Here is a 24921-nt window from a genome sequence, read left to right on the forward strand (position 1 = left end):
TCTAGCTTTGTTTTTAATTTGGCAGAGCTCGGTTTCGAATATGGCAGAGCTCCGCCTAAGTCGCGCTTTCCCTGCATAACCCTATTATTCGGGCGTCTTATTTCGTAACTAATGTCGGCCTACATATTTAATAATGTTATTCACGGGATTTCATACTTTAATTTCGTTTCTAGCCCTAATTTTGATTTGACAGAGCTCGTTACGCAATATGGCAGAGCTCCGCCTATGTCGCGCTTTCCCTGCATAACCCTATTATTCGGGCGTCTTATTTCGTAACTAATGTCGGCCTACATATTTAATAATGTTATTCACGGGATTTCATACTTTAATTTCGTTTCTAGCTTTGTTTTTAATTTGGCAGAGCTCGGTTTCGAATATGGCAGAGCTCCGCCTAAGTCGCGCTTTCCCTGCATAACCCTATTATTCGGGCGTCTTATTTCGTAACTAATGTCGGCCTACATATTTAATAATGTTATTCACGGGATTTCATACTTTAATTTAATTTCTAGCCCTAATTTTGATTTGACAGAGCTCGTTACGCAATATGGCAGAGCTCCGCCTATGTCGCGCTTTCCCTGCATAACCCTATTATTCGGGCGTCTTATTTCGTAACTAATGTCGGCCTACATATTTAATAATGTTATTCACGGGATTTCATACTTTAATTTCGTTTCTAGCTCTGATTTTGATTTGGCAGAGCTCGTTACGCAATATGGCAGAGCTCCGCCTATGTCGCGCTTTCCCTGCATAACCCTATTATTCGGGCGTCTTATTCCGTAACTAAGGTCGGCCTACATATTTAATAATGTTATTCACGGGATTTCATACTTTAATTTCGTTTCTAGCTTTGTTTTTAATTTGGCAGAGCTCGGTTTCGAATATGGCAGAGCTCCGCCTATGTCGCGCTTTCCCTGCATAACCCTATTATTCGGGCGTCTTATTTCGTAACTAATGTCGGCCTACATATTTAATAATGTTATTCACGGGATTTCATACTTTAATTTAATTTCTAGCCCTAATTTTGATTTGACAGAGCTCGTTACGCAATATGGCAGAGCTCCGCCTATGTCGCGCTTTCCCTGCATAACCCTATTATTCGGGCGTCTTATTTCGTAACTAATGTCGGCCTACATATTTAATAATGTTATTCACGGGATTTCATACTTTAATTTCGTTTCTAGCTCTGATTTTGATTTGGCAGAGCTCGTTACGCAATATGGCAGAGCTCCGCCTATGTCGCGCTTTCCCTGCATAACCCTATTATTCGGGCGTCTTATTCCGTAACTAAGGTCGGCCTACATATTTAATAATGTTATTCACGGGATTTCATACTTTAATTTCGTTTCTAGCTTTGTTTTTAATTTGGCAGAGCTCGGTTTCGAATATGGCAGAGCTCCGCCTATGTCGCGCTTTCCCTGCATAACCCTATTATTCGGGCGTCTTATTTCGTAACTAATGTCGGCCTACATATTTAATAATGTTATTCACGGGATTTCATACTTTAATTTAATTTCTAGCCCTAATTTTGATTTGGCAGAGCTCGTTACGCAATATGGCAGAGCTCCGCCTATGTCGCGCTTTCCCTGCATAACCCTATTATTCGGGCGTCTTATTTCGTAACTAATGTCGGCCTACATATTTAATAATGTTATTCACGGGATTTCATACTTTAATTTAATTTCTAGCCCTAATTTTGATTTGACAGAGCTCGTTACGCAATATGGCAGAGCTCCGCCTATGTCGCGCTTTCCCTGCATAACCCTATTATTCGGGCGTCTTATTTCGTAACTAATGTCGGCCTACATATTTAATAATGTTATTCACGGGATTTCATACTTTAATTTCGTTTCTAGCTTTGTTTTTAATTTGGCAGAGCTCGGTTTCGAATATGGCAGAGCTCCGCCTAAGTCGCGCTTTCCCTGCATAACCCTATTATTCGGGCGTCTTATTTCGTAACTAATGTCGGCCTACATATTTAATAATGTTATTCACGGGATTTCATACTTTAATTTAATTTCTAGCCCTAATTTTGATTTGGCAGAGCTCGTTACGCAATATGGCAGAGCTCCGCCTATGTCGCGCTTTCCCTGCATAACCCTATTATTCGGGCGTCTTATTTCGTAACTAATGTCGGCCTACATATTTAATAATGTTATTCACGGGATTTCATACTTTAATTTAATTTCTAGCCCTAATTTTGATTTGACAGAGCTCGTTACGCAATATGGCAGAGCTCCGCCTATGTCGCGCTTTCCCTGCATAACCCTATTATTCGGGCGTCTTATTTCGTAACTAATGTCGGCCTACATATTTAATAATGTTATTCACGGGATTTCATACTTTAATTTCGTTTCTAGCTTTGTTTTTAATTTGGCAGAGCTCGGTTTCGAATATGGCAGAGCTCCGCCTAAGTCGCGCTTTCCCTGCATAACCCTATTATTCGGGCGTCTTATTTCGTAACTAATGTCGGCCTACATATTTAATAATGTTATTCACGGGATTTCATACTTTAATTTAATTTCTAGCCCTAATTTTGATTTGGCAGAGCTCGTTACGCAATATGGCAGAGCTCCGCCTATGTCGCGCTTTCCCTGCATAACCCTATTATTCGGGCGTCTTATTTCGTAACTAATGTCGGCCTACATATTTAATAATGTTATTCACGGGATTTCATACTTTAATTTAATTTCTAGCCCTAATTTTGATTTGACAGAGCTCGTTACGCAATATGGCAGAGCTCCGCCTATGTCGCGCTTTCCCTGCATAACCCTATTATTCGGGCGTCTTATTTCGTAACTAATGTCGGCCTACATATTTAATAATGTTATTCACGGGATTTCATACTTTAATTTCGTTTCTAGCTCTGATTTTGATTTGGCAGAGCTCGTTACGCAATATGGCAGAGCTCCGCCTATGTCGCGCTTTCCCTGCATAACCCTATTATTCGGGCGTCTTATTCCGTAACTAAGGTCGGCCTACATATTTAATAATGTTATTCACGGGATTTCATACTTTAATTTCGTTTCTAGCTTTGTTTTTAATTTGGCAGAGCTCGGTTTCGAATATGGCAGAGCTCCGCCTATGTCGCGCTTTCCCTGCATAACCCTATTATTCGGGCGTCTTATTTCGTAACTAATGTCGGCCTACATATTTAATAATGTTATTCACGGGATTTCATACTTTAATTTCGTTTCTAGCTCTGATTTTGATTTGGCAGAGCTCGTTACGCAATATGGCAGAGCTCCGCCTATGTCGCGCTTTCCCTGCATAACCCTATTATTCGGGCGTCTTATTTCGTAACTAATGTCGGCCTACATATTTAATAATGTTATTCACGGGATTTCATACTTTAATTTAATTTCTAGCCCTAATTTTGATTTGGCAGAGCTCGTTACGCAATATGGCAGAGCTCGTTACGCAATATGGCAGAGCTCCGCCTAAGTCGCGCTTTCCCTGGATATTATTCGGCCTACATATTTAGAATGTTATTCAATTTCATTTTACATTTTTATTTAAATATTTATTCACATTTATACATTTCAATTTTATATTTTAGACATTTATAATTTTAGATTTTAGACATTTTAAATTTTAAATTTTAGACATTTTAAATTTTACACATTTTAAATTTTACACATTTTAGACATTTTATATTTTACATTTTAAATTTATTTGGAAATTAATTTATTTTATTAGCTCATTTTCAGCTTCGTCTTCAATGGTGTTGTCGACGTCGTCGACAACACCTGCTGCCATCTCTCTCCTAGGAGAAGTATGCAGGTGAGGGCTATTGGTGGCAGCGGGGGGAGTTCCTCCTGAAGATTGGAGGTGATTGCCGCTACTTTGAGCGGAGGAGTACGGGGAATGTCTACTCCTCCGCCCACGACACTCGAATTGGCCGTGACCTAAACGGCCACAATTTCTACACCTCCAACTCTCCAGGACCATCCTACTCCCCCTTCGATTGAAATTAACCCGGAGATCCCTTAGGGCATCTCGGCCGAGCTGCACTTCGGGCGTTATGTCCCTCACCTGCGCCTCCAATCGGACACGTGGACTGCCGCTTGATCTTAGGCTGACTACATGGAAAATAATATTGAACTTTTATTAGGATTACATTAACATGGAAGCATTTTAAGACTGAATGAGATTAAATAAATAAATTGTACAATAACGTACGGCACGGATTTAAACAAGGTAAATCAAAATTGTTCCTAGCACCGTTATCCTGTTTTCGGGGTCGATTTCAATAAAGAATATTTTTTTAAACTTACCAGTGATATCCACGTGTCCGATTAGTTGATTATCCGTTATGTTTCGCCTTCGTCTTAGCTCCTCCAGGTAGAGGGTTCGCCACGCGGAAATCGACATAATAGTGTAATTCACTAATTCCCGGTGGCTTCCCCTACCTGGATTTCCATACCATTTATGAATACGCTGAAATCTGTGATTCTACATAGAATTAAACACAAATTATTACCCACTGATGGCTATTGTAAAATCTTTTACGTATTTTATCTATATGCCTACGCGTGCTTTGATTTTCAAGCTGCTTGCTAAAGCGCCTAACTTTTAAGAAATTTCTTAAAATATAACAAAATATAGTTTTAAGTAAATATGATTCTTTAAACAAAAAGTGTGGCGATTGAGATATTTCTTGGAAAAAGCATAAAATGCAGGGTGACCACTGAAAACCCCCATTTATAGGAATATAGGAAATTCAACAGTCGATTTATAGGAAAATAAAATATAAGAGTATTTTCTTTGATAATATAGGACCAAATAGGAAAATTTGCAGAAATGAAATTTAAATTTGTTTTAATATAAAAGGAACTTATTTTAATAATACTTTAAAAACATCCCAGACTCGCGCATAAAGGACTAGTTAGACACTTTCAATTACTAATTTTTAAACAAGTAAGTGAATTGAATTAACTAGGTACGAGGAAAATTCGAAAATATCGCGCGAAATACAAAATCTAATTTTAGGAAAATATAGGGAACAGTTAAATTATAGGGAAATATAGAAAACATAGTTAAATTATAGGAAAATAAAGAAAAGCATTGAAATATAGGATAATTCCAAAGTTGATATGGTAGAAATTTACGACCAAGGAAAATCAAGTATATTTACCTCGACATTTTTGCAGTTCTTCGGCAGTTGTGAAGTGAAGCTTGCAGATACGATGGGTTTATATATGTAGGGTTATGAGGGGGGAGTGACCCTGCAGGGACAGTAGACGTAAAAATAGATACTGGGTAATACCATGTTCGCACGGAGAAGCTAGGGTAACCTAGGGGGGTTAGGTCACCCTCCCAGGTGGCGATTGTTCGGACGAGGAATTTTTCTCTCCGTTTTCTTAGAATTTGGTAACTCCGGAAACCGTTCGCACGTTCTTTTTCTTCGTCTACATTGATTTCTACTTGATCAATACCATTGAGAAATAATTAGTTATTACCATTTTATTATAATTACAACGGGTAGGTCACTACTTGTTTGGATGCGTTATATAATCAAAGTAAACTAATTAAATCAAGATGATCGCGATTTAATCATTCAATCAAGTTCGAGATCTAATCAAAATAATCACGATTTAATCATTCAATCAATATCAAGATAATCACGATTCAATTATTCAATCAAGATCAAGATCATATGAAATCCACCAATTAAAAGACCACTGTGTGTACAATAAAAAGTAAATATATAATAAGTATATAATAAGTAAAATAATAAAATAAACTTTTTATTGTACACACAGCGGTCTTTTAATTTGTCGATTTCATATTATAAATGTACAAGCGCCAATAATTATTAATTTTTAATAATAATCCCTTAAGATCAAGATCTAATAAAAATAATCACGATTTAATCATTCAATTAGAGGTTCGTCTCCGGTTTTTTGGTCCGTCTTTTCGCCAAGCGTTCGGAGTAGTGATGTTCCAGGCGGTACATTTGTACGTTTTTAATACATTTTTGATTTTGAAGTACCAAAATACATTTTGAGATTTTTAATACGTTTTTAGTACATTTTGTAAATTTATGATACCAAAGTAAACGTTTAGAAACGTATTTAGTACATTTTGAAAATATATGAAACGAAAATACATTTTCATATTTTTGACATATATTTAGTACATTTTTTAATTTGGGGGATTGTTTTAAATTTAACCATCACAAATTTTCTGCTTATCTCCGAATTTCCATTGTTAACCCCCGCTCTCCCACCCTCCCCACCTGTTTAGATAGCGAAATTCCGCTCATAGCTCCGACTTACTGGAATACTGGTTTTCCAAGACAGTTAATATTTCGGACTTCTTCTTTTGACCGTTCATCAGTATCAATAGGGGGATAAAATATTGTTCCGTTATGTAACTAAATTTTGTTTTAACTTTACATTTAATTGTTAATTTTACGAGTTTTTTTTCTCATTTTGATTTACTCAAAAAAGCGAGGGCTATAATTCACATGTTGACTTGGCCCTCTTACTACAAAAATATGTAACAAATTTAAAATAAAATTATTTGATTTGATTTGAAAAACCCCTTTTGCAGACATAGAGCAGCTTTAAATGCAGGAAATGAAGTGAATAGTGAAATCTACTTGGCCGCTCTGAATCACTCGCGGGGTGTACTTACTACTTTTACGGTTTATTTTCGGGTTTTCACCACACAATAGAGGGGGTGGGTTTTAGAAAACTTTGGACAGAAGCATTTACCTTAGCTAATCGCCTTCTGAAAGCTTCTTTTTCAGATAGATCGCTTCAATTTAGGCGATTGCTATATATCAGTAATCATGATGAAAAATACGGAAATTGTTGGAGATCCTTCATTTCCCTGAATTTTTCTTATGCACACCAACAAAAAAGAAGAAGTCCATACGCAGCTGTGGAGGGATCACGTTGTAAAACGTCTGAAAATCGATCAGTGGGGTCATAATTCTCCAGTCATGACGGATAGAGAAAAAGGTTAAGTCCTCCGTAATCTGTAAGAAAAATTTACGCTTTTGTCGGAACCATATTAGATCAGATTTTAAGGTATGGCTGCAAAAGAAAAACGCGGGGTCGTCACAGGTTCAAGCATACAGCGCTTTCCTAGACAAATTATTTGACTGCCAGAGTCCAGAGGAATTTGAAGAATTGTATTCTCAATTTTCTGATGAATGGGATTACTTCGATAAAAATCTAAAGGAAGATTTGAAGACCCGCGCGATAGCTTGCACAACGAAGGAATTTTCCGCCTTCGAGAACATAGTACCAACGAATAATATAGGGGAGCGTTTCAACAGAACCCTGAAAGATGAAACCGACAAAAAACCCTTGAATGCGGAGGAAATTGTAATGGTTTTTACGCTAGTTCAAAGCTATTTTTTGAATGAGTTCAATAGAGCTTTTAGAGGGACGGTGGGAAATTACTTGGTGAAGCCCCAATTTCGAACCGTTGCCAAAGAACTACAGTTGAACGAGATGAAGTTTGGTAAAATTGAAGACATTGTCAAAGGTGTTAGAGAGGGTAGAGTCTTTTTCGATCCCCACTCCGAAAACATTGAAGATAAAGTGACGGTGCAATCTAATCGCGCGGTCGCTGATATATGCCTTAAGAATAAAATGGTTTACTTTCAACATGAAGCGCAGGTTTACATCGTAGGCAACCCATTTGCGAAAGAAGAGTACCACGTCGTAAACGTGAGAAACAAGAAAAAACCTTGTTCTTGCAACACTGGCACGTGCTACCATTTGCTCGCTGTCAGATTGCTGATTGAACAAAAGGTACCGTCGGTTCAGCATTTCCGACTTACCAAAATAATGAAGTCTAGTAGAGGAAAGCGACCTAGCGGCAGAAAAGGGAAAACGCTTCAAACCAAGCGTCCCAAAATTCCCAAAGAGTTTATGGGAAAAAAATCCGATAGAAAGTTTACGTTCGCTGCTGCTCCATCTTCGAGAAGCCGCAATGCTTTAAAGAGAAAACGACCAACTTCAATTCCAAGCGCAAATAACGAAACGAAAAGACCTAAGGTAATCTCGATCCGAAGCAGTCCGGAAGTTTTACTTTTAAATACTACTTCCATATTGGAGGAGGAAGAAAATATTGATGATACTCAATCAGTTTCTGGAACGGAAACAGAAAGTTTACTCACGCAAGTGTTAATTGAAAAAGAAAATTTGACGCAGAAAGTAATTAAAGAAACTAGTAATTTCCAACCGCAGACCAATTTGGAAGAGGTTACTATTGTAGGTAAAGTAAAAGGGACCAGAGAAACCACTTTTAAGTGGAAGCCTTATCGTAAGTTGAAGAAAGGTACCATGGCTTCGACTTATTTTTCTTTCGATAATAATTTAGTTAAAAATATCGAAAACGATGAGTTTGACAGGTTCGTGGTAACCAGCACATTAAAACCTGGGGAATGGGTCGACTGCTCAATAATAGATGGTTGCGCCAAAGCACTTATCCATTACTTAAGAGCAGAGCACGTTCTTCATATCGACCTGCCTATGTTTGAAAACATATACCGCGCTGTTCACAACAATATTCTTCCAAATGCTCCTAGTCGTGAAGAATTGATTAGTAAAGTATCGAAATTTCTCCAAATGGAGGTCGCCCTAAACAAAGACGTCATTTCGGTATTAATACCACTGCGACCATTCGAAGGCTATCATTGGCTTTTGGGATTGATTCATTTTTCTTCCAAGAGTATCTTAATATTAGACGCATTACATGTAGTACCGGAAAGGCTTTCAAAGTTTTTCAAACCCCTTTTGGCCATAGTGAAATTGGCATTCGATGTGGCGAAACGACCCTACGATTTAGAAGGATGGAAATTTCAAATTAGTACTGACTGTCCCGAACAAGAGAACGGGTTCGACTGCGGGCCCTATGTTGTATACTACCTTTATGGAGTATTAAAGGGCGCGCGAACATCTATTCCAGACGAAGACATTAGGAGAAAGTGGTGCCTATTTGTTTATTCTCACAAACCGGAGGAATTAAAGGTAAATTCCCGGCACCCTGCAATGTCGCTGATTTCTTTAAGTTTATCGACCAATTAAAATTCGTCCAAGTTCAAAAAACTACAACAGAAGACATAACGAGTGCTTGGCTGGAAAATTATGACATACAAAATCTCACAATTTGCTCGTATGGTGAAAAATGTGATGGAGGAGAAACTCAAATAAAATGCGTTTGGTGCCACCAATGGGTGCACACTAGCTGCGAGGGGGAAAAGGTCCAAAAGTTAAAAAGTTATTACAAATGTAATAATTGTCAGATTTCGAGCGCAAAAACTTCCTTCAATTCAGTCAAAGAAATCAACAAAAATCGTAAATTAAATGAAACCACCGAAAAACTAGACCTAGGTTTGAAACAACCTAATCTAGATATTACCGACGAAAAACAAGACCAAGGTCTGAAACAACCAATTATAGAACTATACTGCACGAGCGAGAAGAGGAAAAAAATTGTTTCGCAAATAATGGAAGTTATTGGGTTAAATTTAAATCAAGTATTTCAGGTGTTTTTGGAAAAAATGAATAAAAATCTAGACGAAAAGATCGACTTTTCGGACTTTGAAATAATTTCATTATTAGAATCAGACATTAGGAATGCTTTTAGAAAACCGGGAAAGAAATATTTGCCACAGGAATTGATAGATCTCTTAGAACGTCCTAATCATGTAGATTTCATGTGGGCCCAAGAACAATTCAACCGTTGGTTAACAACTGGAGAATTCTGTCCCTTGGTGCCTAACCCAACAGGAAATGAAATATGTCATTACAGAAACGTGCAAACTGATGATGAAAGATCGAGCCGTATTAATCGCTATAAATTTGAGAAGGAAATATTATTAGATAAGAAACGACTAAAATTACAACTTGATTGAACAAGAACAGAGGTGGAATCCTAACTTATCACGCAAAGAAGCTTACGAAATATTAGAGCTTCCAGAAAGTTATAAACAATACGTGTTATTCCATAATGTTATTATTGAAAATGATCCTAAAACATAGAAATCAATGAACTTGGGTATTAGCCTAGCTGATTATTATTATTAATTAGCCTCTCGAAGGCGGTGAACCAATTAGCCTCTCGAAGGCGGTGAACCAATTAGCCTCTCGAAGGCGGTGAATCAATTAGCCTCTCAAAGGCGGTGAATCAATTAGCCTCTCGAAGGCGGTGAATCAATTAGCCTCTCGAAGGCGGTGAATCAATTAGCCTCTCGAAGGTGGTGAATCAATTAGCCTCTCGAAGGCGGTGAATCAATTAGCCTCTCGAAGGCGGTGAATCAATTAGCCTGTCGAAGGCGGTGAACCAATTAGCCTCTCGAAGGCGGTGTACAAAAATATGCCTTATGATTTAGAAAATACCAAAATGAAAGAAAATGTACAAAAACATTTAGGGTGGTAATACTAAATGTATAATGCCGATTGGTGAAAGCGCATAATCAAACCAGTAGTCGAAGGCTGAACGCCGAAGAGTGTAGGATGAGAACTACGGCTTCTAACGACTACCTGAATAAGGCAAACTGGTTACCTTTCTCATATCAGATATATTCCCGATAAACTACCTGATTTATCTGGAAACCTGCCCCCTTTTGTTATCTGACCTACGGCTATCTGTTTTGATTATCTGGTTTCGGTAACTGACGTGGCCACGGATATAGAAAGTCTTTATACTGACAAAATTCAAACACCTAATTAAATGCTACAATTAAAAAGTGATAAACACGATGGATACTTCATGGTTTAAAACATTTTTATTATGTAAAAATTTTAAAAACGCTAGCTTTCGGGTCGAAACCCCTCTTCGGGCGTCAGGTTTACAATTAATATTAATTAATATTAAATATTTATGATTACCTAATCAAATGTTTTTTATCCTTTTAAATATGTGAGTACGATAAGAAAAATTGGCTCTGTTCAACCAAGTCAATATAAAACTACACTAAAATAGGATATCTTCAGTTATCGCGGTTAAAGATATAATTTAAAAATTAGATAATCCGTAAAAGCCAAAGGTATCGGAGTAAAAATAACCAAGTTCATCTCTGAAAGCGACAAATAACAGATGACAGTTAGAAGCCCTAATGAGATCTCTCTACCAGGTAAATATTCCGAGTCTAATCGGGAGGCCATAATTTTAGTGATAATCTTATTATATCAATTATATTTATTCTATTGCAGATTTAAATTTACTTATTCTAATTGCTTATTTGATGAACGCAAAGAGATCAGTTCCACTATTCAAGATTGATCAACATTGTGAAGCCAAAAGCTAACAAGTAGGTAGTATTAGCAAAGCGTACTTAAATACCGGAAATAACCTCTCTCCAATCTAATTACAATTACCAGTTTGCCAACAGCGACCCGAAGGGCCGTAAGGGATATCAGTAGCTGAATTATCACCATCTTCCTCTTCCACAGTCTCACAGACACTGAAAAACTATCCCAGGTGAACCCACTCCGAAGAACTTGGTCACCCCATCACACTGTCCATAAGTAAAATGTAAAATGAAAGTTTACATTTGAGAGTTGTTAGGAGAGTGTTAGGACTTTCAACCAGGTATTTTATAAGAAGTCTAATAGGCATGCCATAATTTTAGATTATTTATATTATTTATATTTATTATTTTAATATTAGATTATTTCATTTCACTTATACTAACTTATACTAACATTTTATCCAGCGAAGACTGCATTAGTGAAATGACCCCAAAATTGACAAAGGTAGGTTTCATTTAATAGAAATTTAATATAAAATGAAATGAAAAAAAAATATTATTATAGACGTGGAAATCATGCCAATTCATTTATAAACTAGAACTTCACAGTTAAGAGCTCGATCCTGTATGGTTTCTTGAATATTTTTGTAAGACGTTTATATTATAGCATATGTAATATCGCATATGTAATGATGTTACATGATTATAATTATACTGTATTGAAAAATGTCGTTAATTAAAAGTGTCATTACTATCATTTCAGTTTCTGGGTATTTAAAATTAAAAATATTGTGCCTTTCACCCCAAAGATGAAAACATTCATTGGAATACATGAACCCGAAAGTTCTGGAAAATTACCCCATTGGATTGACGAAAAATAAAAATTATCGACTTTTCCAGATTCATCATCGTTTTGATGACAAAAGCTTACAAGTAGTTAGTATTAACGAAATGGACTTCTGGAAATAAACCTACCTCTAATATTATTTCAATTACCAGTTTGCCACCAGAAATCAGATCAGTCCGATTTACATCAATGAAAGGAGATAAAGGAGATCACAGATCAATATCTGAAATTATTTTTATCCGCAAAGATATTTAAAAAAAAATTGCTCCCTTTATACAATAAAAGAAAATCATATTCAGATAATGTTACTGGTAAAATTTGAAAATAAAAAATAATTAAATTAAACTAATGTAGTTGTTAATTATGTAGGCCGACCTTAGTTACGGAATAAGACGCCCGAATAATAGGGTTATGCAGGGAAAGCGCGACATAGGCGGAGCTCTGCCATATTGCGTAACGAGCTCTGCCAAATCAAAATCAGAGCTAGAAACGAAATTAAAGTATGAAATCCCGTGAATAACATTATTAAATATGTAGGCCGACCTTAGTTACGGAATAAGACGCCCGAATAATAGGGTTATCCAGGGAAAGCGCGATATAGGCGGAGCTCTGCCATATTCGAAACCAAGCTCTGCCAAATTAAAAACCAAGCTAGAAACGAAATTAAAGTATGAAATCCCGTGAATAACATTATTAAATATGTAGGCCGACATTAGTTACGAAATAAGACGCCCGAATAATAGGGTTATGCAGGGAAAGCGCGACATAGGCGGAGCTCTGCCATATTGCGTAACGAGCTCTGCCAAATCAAAATTAGGGCTAGAAATTAAATTAAAGTATGAAATCCCGTGAATAACATTATTAAATATGTAGGCCGACATTAGTTACGAAATAAGACGCCCGAATAATAGGGTTATGCAGGGAAAGCGCGACATAGGCGGAGCTCTGCCATATTGCGTAACGAGCTCTGCCAAATCAAAATTAGGGCTAGAAATTAAATTAAAGTATGAAATCCCGTGAATAACATTATTAAATATGTAGGCCGACCTTAGTTACGAAATAAGACGACCGAATAATAGGGTTATGCAGGGAAAGCGCGACATAGGCGGAGCTCTGCGATATTGCGTAACGAGCTCTGCCAAATCAAAATCAGAGCTAGAAACGAAATTAAAGTATGAAATCCCGTGAATAACATTATTAAATATGTAGGCCGACATTAGTTACGAAATAAGACGCCCGAATAATAGGGTTATGCAGGGAAAGCGCGACATAGGCGGAGCTCCGCCATATTCGAAACCGAGCTCTGCCAAATTAAAAACCAAGCTAGAAACGAAATTAAAGTATGAAATCCCGTGAATAACATTATTAAATATGTAGGCCGACATTAGTTACGAAATAAGACGCCCGAATAATAGGGTTATCCAGGGAAAGCGCGACTTAGGCGGAGCTCTGCCATATTGCGTAACGAGCTCTGCCATATTGCGTAACGAGCTCTGCCAAATCAAAATCAGAGCTAGAAACAAAATTAAAGTATGAAATCCCGTGAATAACATTATTAAATATGTAGGCCGACATTAGTTACGGAATAAGACGCCCGAATAATAGGGTTATGCAGGGAAAGCGCGACATAGGCGGAGCTCTGCCATATTGCGTAACGAGCTCTGCCAAATCAAAATTAGGGCTAGAAATTAAATTAAAGTATGAAATCCCGTGAATAACATTATTAAATATGTAGGCCGACCTTAGTTACGAAATAAGACGACCGAATAATAGGGTTATGCAGGGAAAGCGCGACATAGGCGGAGCTCTGCGATATTGCGTAACGAGCTCTGCCAAATCAAAATCAGAGCTAGAAACGAAATTAAAGTATGAAATCCCGTGAATAACATTATTAAATATGTAGGCCGACATTAGTTACGAAATAAGACGCCCGAATAATAGGGTTATGCAGGGAAAGCGCGACATAGGCGGAGCTCTGCCATATTGCGTAACGAGCTCTGCCATATTGCGTAACGAGCTCTGCCAAATCAAAATCAGAGCTAGAAACAAAATTAAAGTATGAAATCCCGTGAATAACATTATTAAATATGTAGGCCGACATTAGTTACGGAATAAGACGCCCGAATAATAGGGTTATGCAGGGAAAGCGCGACATAGGCGGAGCTCTGCCATATTGCGTAACGAGCTCTGCCAAATCAAAATCAGAGCTAGAAACGAAATTAAAGTATGAAATCCCGTGAATAACATTATTAAATATGTAGGCCGACCTTAGTTACGGAATAAGATGCCCGAATAATAGGGTTATCCAGGGAAAGCGCGATATAGGCGGAGCTCTGCCATATTCGAAACCAAGCTCTGCCAAATTAAAAACCAAGCTAGAAACGAAATTAAAGTATGAAATCCCGTGAATAACATTATTAAATATGTAGGACGACCTTAGTTACGGAATAAGACGCCCGAATAATAGGGTTATCCAGGGAAAGCGCAACCAAGCTCTGCCAAATTAAAAACCAAGCTAGAAACGAAATTAAAGTATGAAATCCCGTGAATAACATTATTAAATATGTAGGCCGACCTTAGTTACGGAATAAGACGCCCGAATAATAGGGTTATGCAGGGAAAGCGCGACATAGGCGGAGCTCTGCCATATTGCGTAACGAGCTCTGCCAAATCAAAATCAGAGCTAGAAACGAAATTAAAGTATGAAATCCCGTGAATAACATTATTAAATATGTAGGCCGACCTTAGTTACGGAATAAGACGCCCGAATAATAGGGTTATCCAGGGAAAGCGCGATATAGGCGGAGCTCTGCCATATTCGAAACCAAGCTCTGCCAAATTAAAAACCAAGCTAGAAACGAAATTAAAGTATGAAATCCCGTGAATAACATTATTAAATATGTAGGCCGACATTAGTTACGAAATAAGACGCCCGAATAATAGGGTTATGCAGGGAAAGCGCGACATAGGCGGAGCTCTGCCATATTGCGTAACGAGCTCTGCCAAATCAAAATTAGGGCTAGAAATTAAATTAAAGTATGAAATCCCGTGAATAACATTATTAAATATGTAGGCCGACATTAGTTACGAAATAAGACGCCCGAATAATAGGGTTATGCAGGGAAAGCGCGACATAGGCGGAGCTCTGCCATATTGCGTAACGAGCTCTGCCAAATCAAAATTAGGGCTAGAAATTAAATTAAAGTATGAAATCCCGTGAATAACATTATTAAATATGTAGGCCGACCTTAGTTACGAAATAAGACGACCGAATAATAGGGTTATGCAGGGAAAGCGCGACATAGGCGGAGCTCTGCGATATTGCGTAACGAGCTCTGCCAAATCAAAATCAGAGCTAGAAACGAAATTAAAGTATGAAATCCCGTGAATAACATTATTAAATATGTAGGCCGACATTAGTTACGAAATAAGACGCCCGAATAATAGGGTTATGCAGGGAAAGCGCGACATAGGCGGAGCTCCGCCATATTCGAAACCGAGCTCTGCCAAATTAAAAACCAAGCTAGAAACGAAATTAAAGTATGAAATCCCGTGAATAACATTATTAAATATGTAGGCCGACATTAGTTACGAAATAAGACGCCCGAATAATAGGGTTATCCAGGGAAAGCGCGACTTAGGCGGAGCTCTGCCATATTGCGTAACGAGCTCTGCCATATTGCGTAACGAGCTCTGCCAAATCAAAATCAGAGCTAGAAACAAAATTAAAGTATGAAATCCCGTGAATAACATTATTAAATATGTAGGCCGACATTAGTTACGGAATAAGACGCCCGAATAATAGGGTTATGCAGGGAAAGCGCGACATAGGCGGAGCTCTGCCATATTGCGTAACGAGCTCTGCCAAATCAAAATTAGGGCTAGAAATTAAATTAAAGTATGAAATCCCGTGAATAACATTATTAAATATGTAGGCCGACCTTAGTTACGAAATAAGACGACCGAATAATAGGGTTATGCAGGGAAAGCGCGACATAGGCGGAGCTCTGCGATATTGCGTAACGAGCTCTGCCAAATCAAAATCAGAGCTAGAAACGAAATTAAAGTATGAAATCCCGTGAATAACATTATTAAATATGTAGGCCGACATTAGTTACGAAATAAGACGCCCGAATAATAGGGTTATGCAGGGAAAGCGCGACATAGGCGGAGCTCTGCCATATTGCGTAACGAGCTCTGCCATATTGCGTAACGAGCTCTGCCAAATCAAAATCAGAGCTAGAAACAAAATTAAAGTATGAAATCCCGTGAATAACATTATTAAATATGTAGGCCGACATTAGTTACGGAATAAGACGCCCGAATAATAGGGTTATGCAGGGAAAGCGCGACATAGGCGGAGCTCTGCCATATTGCGTAACGAGCTCTGCCAAATCAAAATCAGAGCTAGAAACGAAATTAAAGTATGAAATCCCGTGAATAACATTATTAAATATGTAGGCCGACCTTAGTTACGGAATAAGATGCCCGAATAATAGGGTTATCCAGGGAAAGCGCGATATAGGCGGAGCTCTGCCATATTCGAAACCAAGCTCTGCCAAATTAAAAACCAAGCTAGAAACGAAATTAAAGTATGAAATCCCGTGAATAACATTATTAAATATGTAGGACGACCTTAGTTACGGAATAAGACGCCCGAATAATAGGGTTATCCAGGGAAAGCGCAACCAAGCTCTGCCAAATTAAAAACCAAGCTAGAAACGAAATTAAAGTATGAAATCCCGTGAATAACATTATTAAATATGTAGGCCGACCTTAGTTACGGAATAAGACGCCCGAATAATAGGGTTATCCAGGGAAAGCGCGACTTAGGCGGAGCTCTGCCATATTGCGTAACGAGCTCTGCCAAATCAAAATCAGAGCTAGAAACGAAATTAAATTATGAAATCCCGTGAATAACATTATTAAATATGTAGGCCGACATTAGTTACGGAATTAAATATGTAGGCCGACCTTAGTTACGGAATAAGACGCCCGAAGCTCTGCCAAATCTAAATCTAGAAATTGAAATCGCGTGAATAACGTTGACCGCCTTAGAAATGGTCGCGCCTCTCCTTGGTTTACTTTCTCTCGACTACCTTTAGTCGCTACTACCGCAGTAGGAAGAGGAGCTCTGCCGGAACTCTGCCACCTCTGCCAACTCTGCCTTTTAGGGAATACGATGGCCCACTTCGAATGCTGCTGTCAATGTTGCTCGTCTTTTGAGGGAACGACTCATAATTTCGCAAAAATCACAACTCCGAATACAAAATTCCCATAAATTCCCATATCGCCGAATTCCCATTTCTCCGAATTCTCATATCTTCGAACCAAAACCCCGAATACAAAATTCCCATAACTTCGCATTCCCATAACTTTGAAGTCCCATAACTTTGAATTCCCATAACTTTGAATTCCCATAACTTTGAATTCCCATAACTTTGAATTCCCATAACTTTGAATTCCCATAACTTTGAATTCCCATAACTTCGAATTCCCATAACTTTGAATTCCCATAACTTCGAATTCCCATAACTTCGAATAGTAGTTTTTTTGGGTACGGAAATGCTAATTATTATTCTCAACTCAATGGTGAAGTTTGTTTTCGTTGTAAAGCTCTCTTGCGGAAGTGAATAGGAGAAAGCGTGTTGATTTCAAATAAATGATGAAAAAAGGACTATAATTAACGGAAATAATGGAAAAATTCAATAGGCCATATCATAAGTAACATAATAACAGTAAGTATGACAATTAACGAGATTTACAACGGAACTGATTTTCATAGCTATTGCGCAATCCAGATGTTTTATCAGCAAAGAGCCCCCTAGTGTCTAAAACACGCGAGACTTCCGCCTAAGCCAAAATATCTGGTTTCCGATAGATCGGCGGAATATTACACTTAATTGATAAAATAAAAAATAAAATTCGGCGGCACGAGCCCAAATGAAATATGTTTTTTGGCACGCGTGATTCGCACGCGGGCTTCAAAACAAAGGCAAAGTTCCTCACGACTCCAGAACGGGCTCTCCGTTTTTTTTATTATATTCTTAAAGAAAATTATTCACCAAGGACGGTAACTTCAAGAGAGTATCTTTGTCGCAAAAAGGTTCTGTAAGGAAATTAGAATTAAAGCAATAGAAAGTGTCCTACTTATTGTAGTTATGACACCTATGGCTATATCTAGTTATATATTTGAAACTCAGGTATTATAAATATCATACGTCTATAATATTATTCAATAAGTATATCACTTTGGAAAATATTTTACTAACGTCTCGTAAGAGCTAATCACAGAGTGACGTCATCATGGTACGAAAATCGCCCCGCTAAACACGATAAGGAGCAGACGCAAAACGTCACCGAAGTCCATTATAAAGTCTCTCGTATCTAGCTCTCAGTAAAAGTTTTGCATGTAAAAGGAAGTGACAGACTTATGTAAAATATTATAAACTTATGTAAATATGTACTGGTGAAATAACATCACCCGAGTTCAACTGATGAATTACCTATACTTGAAAATTATCATTAATGATTATTTGTAATTTAAGATTAAATCTTGTCACATCAGGGCCGTGATGAGCTTTCGTGGGGCTTCGATTTGCACTCCCCCCCCCCCCCTTGAACTTTTCCCGTGGGCACCTACAGCTTGCGGGTCCCCTAACAGTCCCTCATGGGCCCTTTTCAACGGGACAATGCGGATTTCCCCCCCCCCCACTTTCCTCTTGTCTGCACGGCCCTGTGTCCCATATCAACTCAATCTAATAATCACCCCGATAATCAACCCCGATCATTGCCAATTTATTTGTTGATAATTTGGAAGACGTTTTATGGACGATATTTTCTTTGTGTGGTCAGGCAATAGACAAAATGTAGACGCTTTTCACCAATCTATTAATAATATTAATTCGAAAATTAAATTTACTTTAGAATTAGAAAACTCTGGTTGATTATCGTTTTTAGATATTAATATTGAGAAAAAACAAAATGGCTTATGTTTCACGATGTACCAAAAACCAACTCATCCAAAAACGTTTCTAAATTTCAATTCCAATCATCCTCACCAGGTGAAAACATCAGTGATAAAGGGTCTAAAAAGCCACATTGAGAAAATATCTGATAATCCCATTTTAGATAAACAAATTATAACTAATCAATGAACAAGCTCGGACTATCCTAAAAGTTTGGTGACTTCTATTCTGAACCAAAATATAGTTCAAAATTTAAAACCAGTTGATTCTGAAAAATTAAAAACATTGGTTCTCCCATACATGAAGAACACGACGGAAAATTAAAACGCATTTTAAAACCATTTGGTATTAATCTAGTTTCGAAAACCACTATCACATTAGGAAAACAACTTTCAAAATTAAAACCAAAAATTTCCGAAGAAAATTTACGAGGTGTAATTAATGAAATTCCCTGCTCGTGTTCTAATGTATACATTGGAGAAACCAAACGTTCAATTACCGATAGAATTAAAGAACATAAAATTTGAATAAAGAACTGTGATTTGACAAATGGTATTGCGAAGCATATTTTGGAAAATTCTTAGAAGGCATATTTATTCGAAAAAAGGGTACTTTAAATTTAGATAGAGGCTGTTCAGAAATAACTAACTGGGGTCTACTTAATAGGTGGTTTTTTTTTCGCCTGTCCCAGGACAAAAAGTGTAAACTTTTTACATTAAAATGTTTTATTCGCCTGTTCTCGGGGTAAGATTTACCCTGTTCCGAATTTTGTTCGCTTGTTCCAGAGCTCAAACGTTACACTTTTTACTCCTCCTCGAAAGGAGGTGTAGAGGGAGTAATCTAGCTTATATATAAAATTCATCTGCTTAAATTTCATTTCACGAAAACATAACGGGTTTTGAAGCTTTTAATAACGAATATCCAATTGTTAAATGCTATTTAATGACTATAAAAGTTGCTTGATGACCACTAAGGTGGTGTCTTGGGTATTAGCCTAGCTGATTATTATTATTATTATTATTATTAAATAAATAAGCCCGGACAGACCCACAGACATACAGACAGACCCACAGACAGACACGGTGATTGTAATACCCCTCCAGGGTACAAAGTTCCCTCGGAGAGGTAAAAACCATTTAATACGTTTTTGCTTAATTAATTAATAGACCTTCATTAAAAAAAATGCTATTGCAAATTTGTTACTATCTAGTTTATACCAATTAATGTGTTATTGCACAGTAGTTTTAAAATATCATGACTGATGACGCGTCTATATCTAAAAAATATTCAAGCTAGAAAGGTTTGTTGATTTAATAATAATAATATTTCGCAAAATAAAACTCTGCGGGCAACCACAGAGGCCTATACGTGGGGGTTAGATTCCATTAAAAATTAGATTAAAGATTTGAAAGCTCTACAAAAAAGGTTTAAATAGATAAAACCAAATTAAAAAAAAATTAAATTTAACATAAGAAATTAAGAATTTTGCGGAAGCCAAATGCCAAAAAAGAATTCCGATACTCAAGAACGAAATAGCGGAATTTAATTCTGAGTGACATTCTCCCGGATTCCAGCCCAGCACCGTAACCAGGATTTGATTTCGGAGGGAGCACACAATGGGAATCAAAAAAAGCCATACGTTTCGGGGGAGGTGGACTTGCCCCTTGGCCCACCCATCTGGCTATACCACTGCATGCTCCTCTCTATTTGAACTTTGTTTGAACCCAAAAACGAACCTTTTTCTATTTGACTTGGCAAAAACCTAACTTTTCACCCTACCCCTCTAAGACCGAGGGGTAAGACAGTCTCATATAATCGGTACACCGAGTTCGTGCATTTAGCACTGTTAAAGGTACATATTTTCAAGAGTTCGCGAGTTCCATTTAGCACTGTCAAAGGTACGGCAGTGTACACCGAGTTCGCAGAGTGTCTTACCCCTCGTCTAAGACGAAGCACTTAATTACATACGTTCCTGATTTCCATACGTGACAAGTCACAACGTAACTAAAACCAAAAAAAGAAATGCCATAGCACCCACTTAAAGGAAGAAACAACTGGACCATAATTATCCAAATTATAGTTCGACTATTCAAATTTGTTTAATGCTGGGAAAAGGGTGGGGCTACTACCACTCTGCTGAGCGCCTGACACGTAGTTACAGAGTGGATAAGAGATTGGTTATGTAAGGTTACAAGGTAGTCGTTTTGGTACGGTTTTACCTCAATAGATCACCGTAAAACGAAATAGAGGCTACGCGGTACCGTATTTCGACTTACTCGAATTCGTTCTTTAGTGTTTGTCGAAAGAGTATTTCATATTTCGTTTATACTATAAATATGAAAAATAGAATCAATATAGTTTCAAAATTATTGGTTGTTTTCATTTTGAAAAAGCATGGGGTAAAACTGTTATTCAATTTAAATAAGCTTAATGTTTTTTCGAACTAGCGTATTGACGTGGGATCTTTCGGGGCCCCCTGATCCAGGAACTCTAAGTCCGCCCCTTTGCGTAATACAGCAAACCGGAAGCTGGCAAACATGCATTGAAACCGGGTAAATCGATATTGTTTCCACATATTACAATTAAAGATTTTGTAAAATTGCGATGTTTAAATCGGGCGTCGAATTCGTGAGGTTACCGGCGAGCCGCGATCGGTGGAATTTCTCACGCAAAGAATTGCTATTGCGGTTCAAAGAGGGAACGCAGCATCAGTTCTTAACTCGTTCCCCCCTGGTGCTTCGCTCGCCGATTATCTGGCAACCTTGTGCTAATTTCTTTTATTTTATTTTGGTTCACCATAAACATTCTATGCAACTTTGTTTAAGTGCTTAAAGTGAATAAATCTATTACTAATAGTACGAAGCGCTCTTCTATCACACGTTTAAAGAAGAGTAAAAAATTCGCCATTTTGGAAAATGACGACCAAAGTTATAAACAAGGAAACAAAAATATATTTTTGTAATATGAATCGTGTACCCGTGTGTTTTCTCAGATTGTTTATTGTTAGTAGTTATTTTAGTTTAAAGAGTGTAATTTAATATTTTTAAAATTTTTGGAAATACTACTGAAATTAAATACTATTATAAATAATTATAATTGAAAAATACAGCAAATTCCAAAATTCTTGGTTATTTTTTTTGTAACGAGATGGCGTTGAGAGCCCAAAATGAATTAAAATGACAAGATAATTAATTCGAGGAATTTCAGTAATATAAATTATTTGATATAAAAAGCAGATAAAATGTTCAAACTGAAAATAAAATTAACAGAAAAAAATTTATCTAAAATATATGCGGAAGCGAGATTTGTATAGGGCTCTTGATGATCTACACAACGCAAACTAAGAGGAATTTCCCCCGCTTGGCTACGTTTTTTCGCGTTCCCAATCATACCCGATCACACACACACACATGGACGACACCAGCCTATAATGACTCGTTTACTATAAATAGTACACGATTCATAAAAAGCTACATATTCACATACTGCGTAATACCATAAGTAACATAATACACTTCCTATTCTCCTAATGATAAATTACTTAATGATAGTCTGTCTCGGCAATGACCATATAAATCATTAATAATAATAATAATAATAATAATAATATTTATTTCGCAACACAAAGTTTGCAGGCAACCACAGAGGCAAAGCCTATACAGGGTGGTTACCAAAACAGTACAAACAATTAAAATAAATAATTTAAAAACAAATACACAATATAAATTATACCAGATATTAATTAAATTATAAATAAATAAATTAAGAATTTTGAATAAGCCAATCCGAAAAGAAGACCGAAAATGTTGAATTGAAAGAGAAGTGTCATTCACCCGGATGTCAGCTGGTAAAAGATTCCAAGTCCGTGCACTTCTGAAGAAGAATGAATTTTCTAAAGCCAAGCATCTAGCAAACTTTAGATTATACGTAGGGTAGGTCTTCCGGGTGCATAATGTCATTTTGTCATCTGTATTAAAGGTCGGTGACTTGACAATTTTCAAGAGTGTGACCATATCCGAAACACTTCTACGAACGGAGAGTGGCCAAAGGTGAAGATTTCGTAAGCGTTGGCTATAAGGAATATGACCAGGCAAATACGACCGAGGCTACTTAAGGTAGTAACTCGGGAAATTACGCTGTACGCGTTCCAGTGCTGCAATATCCTTATTGAGATAAGGATTCCAAACTGGAGACGCATAGTCCAGCACTGGCAAGCACATCGAACGAAATAATGTGGTAGATGCAGGCGTAAAACCAGTGGTTCTACGAATAAGACCACAAAAGCGGCGAGCTCGATTGCTAGCGTAATTAATGTGGGAGGTCCACTTTAGATCTCTTGAAACGACGACACCGAGAATCTTCATAGAGTACACACGGTTAAGTGGAACGCCATTAATATTATAGGTGACATCATCATGGGACTTCCTCCTTGTAATTACCATGACGTTGCATTTTTTAATATTGAGGGAAATGTTGTTGGCCACACCCCAATTGGAAATACTAGTGATGTTATCTTGCAAGTTCAAAAGATCCGTGGAAGATCTAATTGCGAGAGATATATAGCTGTCATCCGCATACTGATATAGATAACATTTTGAAGTCAACACAGATGGCAGATCAGACACAAAGACGTTGAAAAGTAATGGTCCCAAAATCGAGCCTTGAGGTACTCCAGAACGCACTGGAAGGTACGTGCTGAATTCACCACGATAGGTCACTCGTTGAAAGCGATTGGATAAAAAATCCCGAAGCCAAAGCAATACCTCACCAGTGATCCCGATTCTTTGAAGTTTAAAAATAAGCCGCTTGTGGCAAACGGAGCCAACGCTTTTGACCAGTCAAAGGCCACCACGTGAATGTCAGTTGGGTTACGCTCATCGAAAAAGGAAGACCACTCGTGGAAAGACTTCAGAAGCTGGTGCGTGCAAGAGCGACCCTTCGAAATCCATACTGCGAGGTAGGTATTAAGGAACTGTCTTTCAAGAACTTATTCAGCTTCTCGTAATCAATCGATTCCAATAATTTTCCAACGACAGACGTGAGTGATATAGGTTGATAATTTGAAAGATCGTTGCGCTTGCCCGACCCTTTGAAGACCGGCACAACATTAGCAAGCTTCCAACCAGAAGGCAGAGAAGACATCGATAGTGATAACTTAAACATTTTCACCATCGGGTCAATTATGGCAGGAGACATCAATTTAAGAAGCCTAGGATGTAATACCATCCGGCCCACAGGCCGATCCATTCTTCAAACGTTTCAAGGCGTTTTTTCGAAACGGATGGTAGAGTTAAGGTAGTGTCTGACATGCTAAAGCTTCGGTAGAAGAATTCACCAAAGGCCTTAGCTATGGCCAAAGGACATGATATTTGCCCATTCTTTACTTTAAACGAAGACGGTGGAGGGAGTTGGGACTTTGAGCGGACGAAACTCCAAAACCGCGTAGGATAAGTAGCAATGGTATCATGCAAATTTGACACAAATATATCATATGCACCTCTAGTCTTAGTTCTCAAAGTGTTGTTAAAATCCCGATACTTCTTCCAATCAAAATCTCTTCCCAACCATTTGGCCTTCCTAAAAAGAGAATTCACGTGGCTCGCGTGAACAAGACCAGCCGTAATCCAGGGCGGACGCTTCTTTCCATGAATGGTTATACTCGGAACATTGTCCCTAACTCATGCCCAAAAGAGATCAAGCCAAAGTTCCCAAGTCACATCAATATCACTTGAAGAAAAAACAATGTCCCAAGGAGCGTAGTACAAAGTGCCTGCAAGATCATTTTTAGACCGATCTTTGTAATTGAGAATAGTTCGATGAATTCTCTGAACAAAATACCGAGGTAAGTTCAGGCTTCCAGCAACCGCAAAGTGATCACAACCTGGTAGGCT

General features: G+C 37.7%; 1 protein-coding gene and 1 long non-coding RNA gene across 3 annotated transcripts in view; both read left to right on the forward strand.

Moving 5' to 3' along the window:
* The window catches only part of D12 (YEATS domain containing 2 homolog D12), a 42813-nt gene extending 31736 nt beyond the window's left edge, over positions 1–11077 (forward strand). The window contains exon 12 of the mRNA XM_090175663.1: positions 10992–11077. Within this exon, the coding sequence (XP_090031789.1) occupies positions 10992–10995 (4 nt within the window). The 3' untranslated portion in view covers positions 10996–11077. The remainder of the gene's footprint in view (positions 1–10991) is intronic.
* Positions 11078–11232: 155 nt separating this feature from the next.
* On the forward strand, positions 11233–11839 carry LOC149945429 (uncharacterized). Of its 2 annotated transcripts, XR_016480995.1 has the most exons (4): positions 11233–11275; positions 11346–11556; positions 11635–11720; positions 11781–11839. It is a non-coding gene; the product is annotated as an uncharacterized LOC149945429 (long non-coding RNA). The 2 variants fall into 2 exon arrangements; XR_016480996.1 differs by lacking the exon at positions 11781–11839 and having other exon boundaries at positions 11681–11707.
* The last annotated feature ends 13082 nt before the right edge of the window (positions 11840–24921 follow it).

This window comes from Leiobunum rupestre, chromosome 5 (assembly GCF_980474605.1).
Source record: "Leiobunum rupestre chromosome 5, qqLeiRupe1.1.hap1, whole genome shotgun sequence".
NCBI classification, from domain to species: Eukaryota; Metazoa; Arthropoda; class Arachnida; order Opiliones; family Sclerosomatidae; genus Leiobunum; species Leiobunum rupestre.